The 12,763-nt window shown below is 39.1% G+C and overlaps 1 protein-coding gene across 1 annotated transcript in view; it reads left to right on the forward strand.

Annotated features, from left to right (window-relative positions):
- The first annotated feature begins 3,865 nt into the window (after positions 1–3,865).
- The window catches only part of LOC122747563 (glycerol-3-phosphate dehydrogenase [NAD(+)], cytoplasmic-like), a 45,721-nt gene continuing 36,823 nt past the window's right edge, over positions 3,866–12,763 (forward strand). The window contains exons 1-2 of the mRNA XM_043993510.1: positions 3,866–3,911; positions 4,979–5,174. Coding sequence (XP_043849445.1) covers positions 3,866–3,911; positions 4,979–5,174 — 242 coding nt within the window. The remainder of the gene's footprint in view (positions 3,912–4,978; positions 5,175–12,763) is intronic.

The raw sequence follows: 12,763 nt of genomic DNA on the forward strand, positions 1-12,763 counted from the left end.
TATAGCTTAGCTATCCCTGGGCCTGAGGTCCTGGAGGTCACTCTTTTTTTTTTTTTAAATATTAGGTATTTTATTTTTTCTGTTACATGTAAAGATAGTTCTCAACTTTTGTTTATACAAGCTTTACAATTTCAGATTTTTCTCCCTCCCTCCCCTCCCTCCCCCCTCCCCTAGACAGCAGGTAATCTGATATAGGTTATGTCTATATATCTATATACATATACATATATCTATATGTATATATATATGTGTGTGTGTGTATATATATGTATATATATACACACACATATATATACACATAATAACATTAATCCTATTTCTGCATTAATCCTGTTACAAGAGAAAAAATCAGAGCAGTGATGCAAAACCTCAAAATAGAAAAAAAAAAAAACAACAGCACCCAAAACAAAAGAAATAATATGGTTCAATCAGCATCTATACTCCACAGTTCTTTTTTTTTTTCTTGGATTTGGAGATCCTCTTCTACCATGAGTTCCCTGGAACTCTTCTGTACCATTGCATTGGTGAGAAGAGTGCAGCTGGAGGTCACTCTTAAAAGCTGCTCCTCGTTCTTCAGAGCATCAGCTCTTCTCTGGCTGTGAAACTCATATTCTAGAATGACTGAGGGAGATGCCATTGTCCATATACTTAAGGGCACTGATATTACATTGGCCACAGACCTGAACTCTGGAATAAGATGCCTAGTCCTCTTGACCTTTCAAACTCACAAAGTCATTGACTCTGTTCTCTTCAGAAGTTTCCAAGCTCTCCCAAAGTCTTCAGGGAAAGAGAGAGTTGCTGACGCTGATGGGCTTTTTTGGAATGCTTCTATAGGCAGTCAGAAGTCTCTTCTTCAATAGATGTTTAGCCAATTGGAACCAATTACAGAATGTCTACTACATGTGCTCCATAGCCTGTGTCTCCAAGGCCTCTTACATGTCATCTCAATTCTCCTGGAAGCAGCTCCTTAAGCATCCTGCACTTGGATACATACCATCTTCTCCCTATAGTAACTTCTTTGTGGAGACATCATCTGAGGCACTCTGGGAATCACCAACCCCCCATTTCACACACACACACACACACACACACACACAGTGAGTGAGACAGAGAGAGAGAGAATACTTGTTTGTAAACTTTTTTCAAGTTGGGGCTTGAGGATGACATTTTGTAACACTTTGCTATTCACATCTAAAAGGACTAAGGAGGATGCTTAAGAGCAAAATAAATGAACCCATAATTTGAATTATTTAGGTAAGTTAAAAGTACATTTATAAGTTTAAATAAATTCATAAGCAAAAAAAACCTTTATAGAAATATCTAAATAATAACCTGTAATTAATAGTTATAGTGGTGGGAGCTTAAGGATAAAAATACATTGAGAACCTCTAGTCCTACTTTGCCTCTTAGCGACATCTTAAGGGTAACTGGTAGGGTATAAAAGCTCACCCTCTCCAGGTTTGAAAGTTAGAGGTCATCTTCTAGTATAGCTCCAGGAGCAGGCCACTTTAAGCCACAAGAATCTAATATGACCTCTCCTAAGAAACAGTAAAGATATATTGGTTAGAAATGTTCCTATATGGGTGATGACCCCAAATATGGTTCCCATCATTGAAGGTCTTTACGTAGAAACTGTATGGCAAGCAAGAGATAGAGATGAAAGGTCAAGCATGCCCATATACAAGATTTTTTAAAAATTTAGTTATAGTTATGGGGCATCAGAAATGTAGGTAGGGGGCAGCTAGATGGCACAGTGGATAAAACATCAGGTCTGGATTCAGGAGGACATGAGTTCAAATCCAGTCTCAGACACTTGACACTTACTAGCTGTGTGACCCTGGGCAAGTCACTTAACCCTCATTGCCCCTCAAAAAAAAAAAAAAAGAAAAAGAAATGTAGGTAGCTGGAGAATACTGTAGGAACTCATGTCCTCAAATAGATCAGTCATGCCCAAAGAAGTTCCTTATTCCTGGTTTGCAATCATAACTTGGATGAAGATCCAGCAAAGGAACCTAAGAAGGGAGCAGTCAAATAGGCAGGAGGAAAATCATGAGAGAGTGATGTCTTGAAACCCTAAAGAAAGGAGAATGTGATAAAGGGAGGGCAGATTGAGGAAGGGGGGCAGTCAGAAGCAAAACACTTTTGAGGAGGGACAGGGTGAAAGGAGATAGAGAATAGAGTAAATGGCATGGGGAGGGAATAGGATGGAGGGAAATATGGTTATGTGAAAAAATCTTGAAGCAAGTTTGTCTGACAAAGGCCTCATTTCTTAAACACATGGAGAACTGAGTGAAATTTATTAAAAAACATATTTTGATAACTAGCTCAATATAACTGGTTTTCCTTATAGTCATATGTATTCCATTTTGCACGCTTAAAAATATCAATCTCACTACACATGCATAACCTATATCAAATTGCTTGCCTTCCCAATGTGGGGGGAAAGGGAGGAAGGGAGAGAATTTGGAACAATTTGGAGCTCAAACTTTTTTTTTTTTTGGCGAGGCAATGGGGGTTAAGTGACTTGCCCAGGGTCACACAGCTAGTAAGTGTCAAGTGTCTGAGGTGGCGGGGGCAGCTAGGTGGCACAGTGGATAAAGCACCGGCCCTGGATTCGGGAGGACCTGAGTTCAAATCTGGCCTCAGACACTTGACAGGTACTAGCTGTGTGACCCTGGGCAAGTCACTTAACCCCAATTGCCTCACTAAAAAAAAAAAAAAAAGAATATATTGAGGGGGGCAGCTAGGTGGCACAGTGGATAAAGCACCAGCCCTGGATTCAGGAGGACCTGAGTTCAAATCTGGCCTCAGACACTTGACACTTACTAGCTGTGTGACCCTGGGCAAGTCACTTAACCCCCATTGCCCCACAAACAAAAACAAAAACAAAACAAAAATGAATGTTAAAGGGGCAGCTAGGTGGCGCAGTGGATAAAGCACCCACCCTGCATTCAGGAGGACCTGAGTTCAAATCCGGGCCTCAGACACATGACATTTACTGGCTGTGTGACCCTGGGCAAGTCACTTAATCCCCATTGCCTCACCCTCCCCCCCAAAAAAATGAATGTTAAAAATTGTTTTTACATGTAATTGGAGAAAATAAAATACTAATTTTTAAATAAATACACAAAAAAAGAAAGGAGAATATGGAAGAGAAGAAGATAATTGACCCCCACAAAGGGTCAACAATGATAAGGATTGAGAAAAGGCTATTAGATTCGGCAATTAAGAGATCATTGATAACTGGAAAAAGCAGTCTCAGTTAAATAATGAGATCAAAAGCTTGACTATAGAGAGTGAAAGAAAAGGAAATGGAGAGACCTACTACAGAAGGCCTTAGGAAGAAGGTTGGCCACAAAATAGAGGAGAGATATAGTATAGTAGTCAGCAGGGATAGATTGATCAAAGGGGGCGGGGGGTTGGAGATGGGGGAGACATTGGGCACGTTTATCAGCTGTAGGGAAGTAGCTAGTAGACAGGGAGAGATTAAAGATGAAGTGAGAATTGGGGATGCAATTGTGCTGGAGAAGACAGAATGGAATGGGGTCATTTGTGTACGTAGAAGGGTTTTGCCTTGGCAAGACTAGTTCATTATGTGAGACGAGGAGGAAAGGAAAAAAGGTAGGTATAAGGGAATGGCCTCAATTTTTTGAGTAAAATATGAGGCAAGGGGGGCAGCTAGGTGGGTCAGTGGATAAAGCACTGGCCCTGGACTCAGGAGTACCTGAGTTCAAATCCAGCCTCAGACACTTAACAATTACTAGCTGTGTGACCCTGGGCAAGTCACTTAACCCCCATTGCCTCGCCAAAAAAACTCCAAAAAACAAAAAACAAAAATATGAGGCAAGGTTGAGGAGGGCAAGCCATGGGACGTTTGAAGACGAATGAAAAATTTGGAAAAGCCGCTGTGAGTTAATTAGAGAAGTGTAAAAGGATTATCTTGCAACAGTGAGGGAAGGCAAATCTCTGGCAAATCAACCTCCCTGGGACTCAGTTTTCACATCTGTTAAAGTTGGGTTGTCACAATATAATAATATATTATACAAGATAATATACAAGAAACAGGCAAAGCAAACAGGAGGCAATCTTGACATGGGAAAGTACTAACGGGGCACCAGGAAGCACTCACTGCAGAAGGTGGCCATTGAACTGTGACTCCAGGGAAGAGAGGGATTCTGAGAGGTGGAGATGTGACGGGACTGCCTTCCAGGCATGTGTGACAGCCAGTAGTGAGTGAGGAATAATATCCAGTTATCCCTTCCATGTCACAACTTTCCCTATCTCAGTTTCAGTATATTGTAGACTGACATAAGAAATCAAATGGAGGGGGCAGCTAGGTGGTATAGTGGATAAAGCACTGGCCCTGGATTCAGGAGGACCTGAGTTCAAATCTAGCCTCAGACACTTGACACTTACTAGCTGTGTGACCCTGGGCAAGTCACTTAACTCTCATTGCCCCACCAAAAAAAAGAAAATAAAAGAAATCAAATGGAAATTTTGGGGGGGAGTTTTGGAGAAGCTGTGGGCCACAAAGGAAGGCCAGCAGAGGACACAGAAAAAGTTTAGGAATTCAGAAATGCATCATATGTATAGTATTGTATAATATCAACCCAAATTTTTCAATAAGGACTAGAAACATCACATAAAAGAAAGATGTCAGACTTCTTCTCTGGTACGAAGGGAGGAACAAAATGTTTTACCTGGATTTTCCAGATCACGGGGTGCCCTAACACTCCCCCATCATGTGGAAAGGATAACTGTAGAAGCTAAGCGTGTCTAGGCCATAGCATCACCATTGTCCTTGCCCCTCTCTCAGCATGTCCCTCACCTACAAAAGAACTCATTTTGTTTCTTTCTTTCCTTTCAATCTCCAGAGGGGTAACACATCAGTGGAGGAAAAAGAGGCAGAAACAGACAACACTCACTGATTGGTGCAAGGCCCATTGAGAATCAGCCCCTATTGTATCTGCCCCTCCAGTTCTCTTCAGTACTGCTTTGGCTGCTGTTAGAGTTTCAATCACGGAGCTTCGAGTAGCTGCTGCAGCCCTACGAATCGTACAGCATGGGCATCCCCCTCCAGTTTGTGCTTCTACAAAATCAGCTCCTTCATCAGACAGCTCAATTAAGTGTCCCCCCGGGGGGCTGAAGGTGTGCATTGTGGGTTCTGGAAACTGGTAAGTACTAGCCTGGCTGGAAACGTTGGGAAGGAGAGGGCTGCCAGTCCTGGAAATCCTTGATTTTGCAGAGGCTGGGGCAATTGTACTTGACCTGGGCTTTGACAGATCCCTGGTTTGGGGACTTTTGTTTTCTCACAAGATCCTTGTGTGCACAAGAATCCTAGTTCTTGTTTTGCCTATACCCCTCAAGGTTGGTAAATGTTTACCAATCAACTCTCTGGGGGAAAATGTATTTTAAAGTTTAATCTGCATTATTAACATCTTTCCTATCACTTTCTTAAAACAATAAATCAAATCCTGATTTTGTAGCATTTGTTGATTTCCAAGGTGTAAATGCTCACACTGAACATTGAGTGATAGAAGCTGCCTCTGATTCTATCCAGGACAACCCCTGGTTATGGGTAGGCTAAGCCTTAGCTTCTTAAACTGTAGGTCACATAACTGAATGTGGGTGTCGGGGAAAATTTGGCAACAGTAAAAGGTTATGTAGACCTATTTTATATACCTATATACCCAGGGTGGCATAAAAATTTCTTGGGTGAAAAATGGTCACGAGTGGGAAAAGTTTAGGAAGCCCCTGGGCTAAGCTAAATCCTGGGATTGGGTATAGATAAAGGTAGGCCCCTTTCTATACCAATGGCCCTTTTTAATATTACATAAAGAAAGGTACACATTTGATGCCAAAATATTCTTTTCTCCATAGCATGTAGAGCTTCATTTTGAGATGTCCCACCTTTTTAATGGCATCTTAAATCTCCAGTATACTGTAACCATTAGTTTATTAAACAGACATTTATTAAACCAATATCCTTTTTTAAAAGTTTTGGGGGTTTTTTGTTACATTTTAAGTTATTTGTTTTTTTCTTTTTGCATTGCAATGAAGGCTTAGTGACTTGCCCAGGGTCACACAGCTAGTGTCAAATGTCTGAGGTCAGATTTGAACTCAGGTCCTCCTGAATCTAGGTCCAGTGCTTTATCCACTGCACCACCTAACTGCCCCTCTACATTTTAAGTTCTGAATTGTTTCTATCCTCTTGCCATCCCACACTAGAGAAGGCCACCATTTCACACACACACACACACACACACACACACAAATATGTAAAACCATACTATACATACTTCTATTTATCAGTTCTTTCTCTGGAGGTGGATAGCATTTTCCTTCATAGATCCTTTGTAGTTGATTTTGAATATTTATAATATACAGAATAACTTAGTTGTTCAGTTATTTTTCAAACAATATTGCTGTTTATTATATACATTTTCTTGGTTCTGCTCATTTCACTCTATTATTTCATGCAATTCTTTCCATATTTTTCTAAATCAACTTGCTCATCACTTCTTATAGCACAATAGTATTCCATCACAATCATATACCATAACTTGTTTAGCCATTCCCCAATTGGTGGGCATCTGCTCAATTTCTAGTTCTTTGCCACCAGAAAAGAGCTGCTTTAAATATTTTAGAACTTATAGGTTCTTTTCCTTTTTTCCTGATCCCCTTGGAAAACAAACCTAATAGTGGTGTTGCTAGGTCAAAAGGTATACACAATTTTATGACTCTTTGGGCATAATTCTAGATTGCTCTCCAAAAATAGTTGGCTCTCTTCATAGTTCCAACAACAGTATATTGGTGACACAATTTTTCCATATCCCCTCCAATATTTGTCATTTCCCCCTTCTATTATTTTAGCTAATCTGATAGGTGTGAAATAGCTCATGGTTGTTTTAATTTGAATTCTCCAATCAATAATGATTTAGAGCATTTTTTTATATGACTATATATAGCTTTGATTTCTTTATCCAAAAACTGCCTGTTGGGTAGAGCCAAGATGACAGGGAAAAGGCAGGGACTCACTTGAACTCTCCCCAAAACTGCTCCAAAAAACTTTAAATAATTCCTCAAGACAATTTCTGGAGAGAAAGAACCCACACAACAATGGGGTGAAACCATTTTCTGAAGGTCAAAAGGAAAGGTCTGTTGTGCCAGGGTGAGAAATGGAACACAGGCTGCACCCCAGCAAATCAGCAGTAGGCCTTGGGATGGGGGGAGTGACTGAATGAGTGGCAGCAGTGGTGGTTTCCACACTTCTCAACCCACAGACAACTCCTAGGTTGCCAGCCTGGGTGACTGGGAGAACAGTGATGCCCTTAAAAGTAAAAAGGGAAATTAGGAAGAAATGAGGGATGGGGAACAAAGATAATGGGTTCTATTGTGGACACGTTGAATATAAGATGCCTACAGGACAATTCTAGATGACCTAAGGCAGTTGGTGGTGTGGGACTGGAACTTAGAAAAGAGATTAGGGCTGAATAAAGATCTGGAACTCAAATGCATGGGGTTGATTGAATTCATGAGCACAACTAGACAAAAGAGTAGATCACAAAGACCTGAGTTCAAATCCAGCCCTCAGACACTTACTAGCTGTGTGACCCTGGGCAAGTCACTTAATCTCTGTCTGTCTCAGTCTTTTCAACTGTAAAATGGGAATAATAATATTAGTATCTAAGGGGCAGCTAGGTGGCGCAGTGGATAGAGCACCGGCCCTGGAGTCAGGAGGACCTGAGTTCAAATCTGGCCTCAGACACAACACTCACTAGCTGTGTGACCCTAGGCAAGTCACTTAACCCCAATTGCCTCACTAAAAAAAAAAAAAAATTAGTATCTAACTCCCAGGTTTGTTGAGAGGATCAAAAAACATTTATAAAGCACTTAGCACAGTTCCTGGCCCATAGTAGATGCTATATAAATGGTAGTTGTTGTCATTATTATTCAAGTGTTTAGTATAGTACTTGGCACATATAAGATACTTATTAAATCACTATTTCCTTCCTGATGAGATCTCCAGGTGAAATAGTATAGAGTATTGGGCTCAATATATATTAAGGAAGAATGAGAATGGAGAACCAAGAGTGAAGCAGTGTCAGGAAAACCCAGAGAGAGCATCCAGAAAGAGAGAGTAATCCCCAGGGTTGCCACATGCTGCAGAGAAGTGGGAAAAGATCAGGACTGAGAAAAAGTCATTAGATCACTGGTTACTTTGGATAGATTATTTTCAGCTGAATGATGAGATTGTGGAAGCCAGATTGCTGAAGTCTTAGGAGAGAGTGAAAGGAGTAGACAATTTTGTCTAGGAATTTAGCCATGAAAGGGAGAAGAGATATGAGACAATAGCTAGCAGGGATGGTTAGATTAAGTGAGGGTTCTTTAAGATACAGAAGGCATGGGTATAACTGTAGGCAGCAGGAGAGGAGCCAAGTAGTTGAGCTATTGGAGAGAAGAACAAGAGTTGGGAATATGGTAGTAGGGAAGAGATGAGATCCATAGAGTAGTTAGCCTTAGTCAGGAAAAGGGCTACTGCTTCATCTGAGACTGGAGTGAAGAAGGGAAAAGGGGAAGATGTCTGAACATGTGAGATAAAGAGGACTGGAGAAGAGGAAGTTCTTAGTGAATGGCCTCAATTTTTTTCCCTGAAGTATGAGGTACTGTCTTCAGCTGATAAAGTGGTACAGGAGCTGCTGTGGGAGGCCTGAAGAAAGATGAGGTTTGGAACAAGAGCTGTAGAGAGCTGGCTAGGAAATCCATTGGGGAGGAATAGAATGTTTGCCTTGCCACTGCACTAAAGGCCCAGTTGAAAGGAGATTAAGAGGAAATAGAACTGATGGTATCTGAATACAGATTGAAGTATAATTTTATTTGTTAGCTCCTCTTTCTTTTTTTTTTTTTTTTAGTGAGGCAATGGGGGTTAAGTGACTTGCCCAGGGTCACACAGCTAGTATGTGTTAAGTGTCTGAGGCCGGATTTGAACTCAGGTATTCCTGAATCCAGGGCCGGTGCTTTATCCACTGCGCCACCTAGCCACTCCTGTTAGCTCCTCTTTCTAAAGGTATTATGTCTATTTTCTTTCACAACCTGACTAATAATGAGAAGATATTTTGCATAACTGCACATGTATGACTTATATTGAATTGATGGATTTCATAGGGAGGGATGAGGAGGGAGGGAAGAAGAAAATTTAGAACACAAAGTTTTTAAAAATCAATGTGAAAAGTAATGATGAGCAGGAGGAGTTCAGAGAAACCTGGAAGGACTTACATGAACTGATGCTGACTGAGGAGCAGAACCAGGAGAACATTGTATACAGTAACAGCTGAACATTGTGTGATGAACAATGGTGATGGACTTGGCTCTTTTTAGCAATGCAATGGTCCAAAACAATTTCAAAGAACTTCATAATAGAAAATTTTCTCAACATCCAGAAAAAAGAACTGTGGTTTATGAATGCAGATTGAACCATACTGTTTCTACTTTGGGACTGTTTTTTTTTTCTTCTTTTTTGAGGTTTTTCCCTTGTGCTCTGACTCTTCTGTCACAATATGATTAATGTAGAAATATGTTTGGTGTGATTGCTCATATATAACCTATATTTGATTGCTTTCTGTCTTGGGGAGGAAGGAGGGAAGGGAGGATGGGAGAAAAATTTGAAACTGAAAATGCTATGAAAACAAATGTTGAAAACTATTCTTATATGTAGCTGGAAAATAATAAAATACTGAACAAGAAAAAAAATTTAAATATATATTTTAAATCTTTTAAAAAAGGAGATTAAGAGGAGATCAAATAAATTTGTACTGAATTCAGCCAACTTCAATTCAGTCACACTTGTAAAAGAAAGAGAAGGAAGGGAGGCAGGGAGGGAGATGGAGGGTCAAAGAATTCCAGGACTGTGGTTTGGCAAGGGGCGATTGGCAATGAGACCAGGTGGCAAAAGATTAGAGAGTCAAGGACAGTGAATGAAAGGGTAGTGGAAAATGTGTACATGAGTAAATTGAGGAACTGGAAAGTTAAGGTGTTGGAGGGATATTTTATATCTCTCTGTGTGTGTGTGTTCCCCAATATTAACAAAGGCAGAGGAGATGGGAAGAGAGCAGCACCATGAGCCAGATACTGAATAGCCAGATACTGAACTCACTGAGGGGGTAAGGAGAATTAGGGTTATACACTCATATAAGGAAATCCAGTAGATCTATGATAGAGAGCATAAACGTCAGGAATACTAGAAGCAATATTGTCCTGGGAGTTTACCATAGGGATCTACAAGAGAAAATGGGGAAGTGGACAAGGAGTCTGGGAAAACAGATCAAAACCAGAATTATATATTAAAAGAAGACCTCAACTATATGGACATCTGTCAGGGATATCTGAGAAAATCAGAGCAACTGATAATTTTTTTAAAAATCTTTCTTCATGGTAATTTCATTCTTCAAAAGCCAGAGGAAACAGTGAATCAAAAAGCATTTAAGGGGCAGCTAGGTGGCGCAGTGGATAGAGCACCGGCCCTGGATTCAGGAGTACCTGAGTTCAAATCCGGCCTCAGATACTTAACACTTACTAGCTGTGTGACCCCAGTCAAGTCACTTAACCCTAATTGCCTCACTAAAAAAAAAAAAAAAAAAAAAAGCATTTATAAGTAGCTACTTTGTTACCTGCACAGTGTTAGGTACTAGGGATATAAATAAAAAGAATGAAACAAACCCTACTCTCAAAGAGCTTACATACTGATGAGGAGGGACAAAAAATACATATATATATACATATATATATATATACACACACATATACATATATACACATAATATTAAATAATATATAATAATATATTAAATAAATATTATAAATAATAGTATTATGTATACATATATAATAAATATGAAGAGAATAAATACATGTAAAGGCATGAATTTCAGCCTCTTACCAAAATAAATGTAAAAAGCACAAGAGGCATAGACACCTTAATTGGTGGCACAGTGGATAGAGCGCTGGGCCTGGAGTCAGGAAGACTCATCTTCCTTAGTTCAAATCTTGCCTCAGACACTTCCTAGCTATGTGACCTTGGACAAGAAATTTTAACCCTGTTTGCCTCAGTTTCCTCATCTGTCAAATGAGCTGGAGATGGAAACAGCAAGCCACTCTGGTATCTTTGCGACGGAGAGTCAGACGTGACTAAAAATGACAGAATAACAACAAACAACCAATTAATAGATTAAAATTAGGTCTTTTTTAGAAAAATCATTTGTTTTTAAATTTTATTGATATCTTTTATTTCTATATCACCTAAATTTCCCTTTTATTTTTCCTCCTCCTCTGTTATATGACTACTGCATATGACAAAGAATATTTTTTTAAAAGAAAAAATAGGGAGAAGAAAAAAATTATCAAAACCTATGAATACATTGGAAAAAAAATCTGAAAATTTACAAAATGTTTCATACTTGTTGAGCTCCTACCTCTTCAAAGGAGTTGGGGAAGATGCCTTCTCAGGTCTCATTATATACAGGGGCATGTTTGTTTTTGGAAATTTTGAAAAATTCACTTTTTATTGTTTTGTGGTTATCATTCCTTCCATTACACTGTTGTAGTCATTGTGTGTATTTTTTCTTGGTTTTATTTCTATCATTATTAGCTCTTGTAAGCTTCTCCATATTCTTTATAGTCATCATTTCCTAAAGTACAGTAATATTCCATTGTATTCATTCATGTACCATGATTAGTATCCATTCCCTAATCCAAGGACATATAATTTGTTTCCAGTTCTTTGCTCCTACAAAAGCACTGCCATAAATCTTGTGGTGCATATGGGGATTTTCTTTTTTATCAGTAGCTTCCTTGGGTTATATGCCTATAGTACAATGTCAGAGTTGAAGAATGTGGATATTGTCATTACTTTATTTGCATAATTTCAAATAGTTTTTTAAAATAGTTGTGTAACTTGACCAACAATGCCCCAGCGTGCCTATCTTCCAACAAACTCTTCAATATTTACTATTTTCAACTTTTGTCATCTTTCCTTTTTGTCATATTTCCCTTTTTAGAATTTTGTGATTGTTGCATCAAGTTCTGTAATGTATCCCTTTTATAGTTTGATTGATATAGCATTTGAACTGTAAATTAGCTTTGCTAATATTGCCATTTTTATTATATTGTCACGGCCTTAACCTATGTCATAAGCAATTTCCCTATAAACTCATCATAATGTGTGAACAAATACTTAATTAGTTTGAAAGGAATATAGGACTTTTGGCAATTGAATGAAAGGTAGATGACCAGAATATAATTTATGATTAATTGAAAAGATCACATCCATACCTTTTGAGCTACATATTAAAAGAGCTGGCTACTCATATGGCCCATACACTATGGTAAAAGAGCTATTAGAAAAACTGGAGCAGAGAGAGACATACCAAGGACAAAAAGGTCTCCCCAGAAAAGGAGAGCCTGTCACATTTCTGTTTTCTCATTGTGAATGTGGAAGATAACCAGTCTGAGGGCTGATGCCCTAAAGGAACTGCTCTGTCTCCCATCTGGCCATGGAAATTACTATATCCTGTGTGTCCATTTTTATCTGTGGTGTCTAAGCTTCTAGAGTAGGGATTCTTAATCTAGAGTCTGGGAAAATTTTTTAAAAAATATTTTTATCATTTTATTTCAATATAATTGCCTTCCTTTGTAATTCTAAGTATTTTATTTTATGTATTTATGTCTGAGGAAAAGGGTCTATAGGCTTTACCAGGCTGTCAAAAGG

Source organism: Dromiciops gliroides, chromosome 3 (assembly GCF_019393635.1).
Source record: "Dromiciops gliroides isolate mDroGli1 chromosome 3, mDroGli1.pri, whole genome shotgun sequence".
NCBI classification, from domain to species: Eukaryota; Metazoa; Chordata; class Mammalia; order Microbiotheria; family Microbiotheriidae; genus Dromiciops; species Dromiciops gliroides.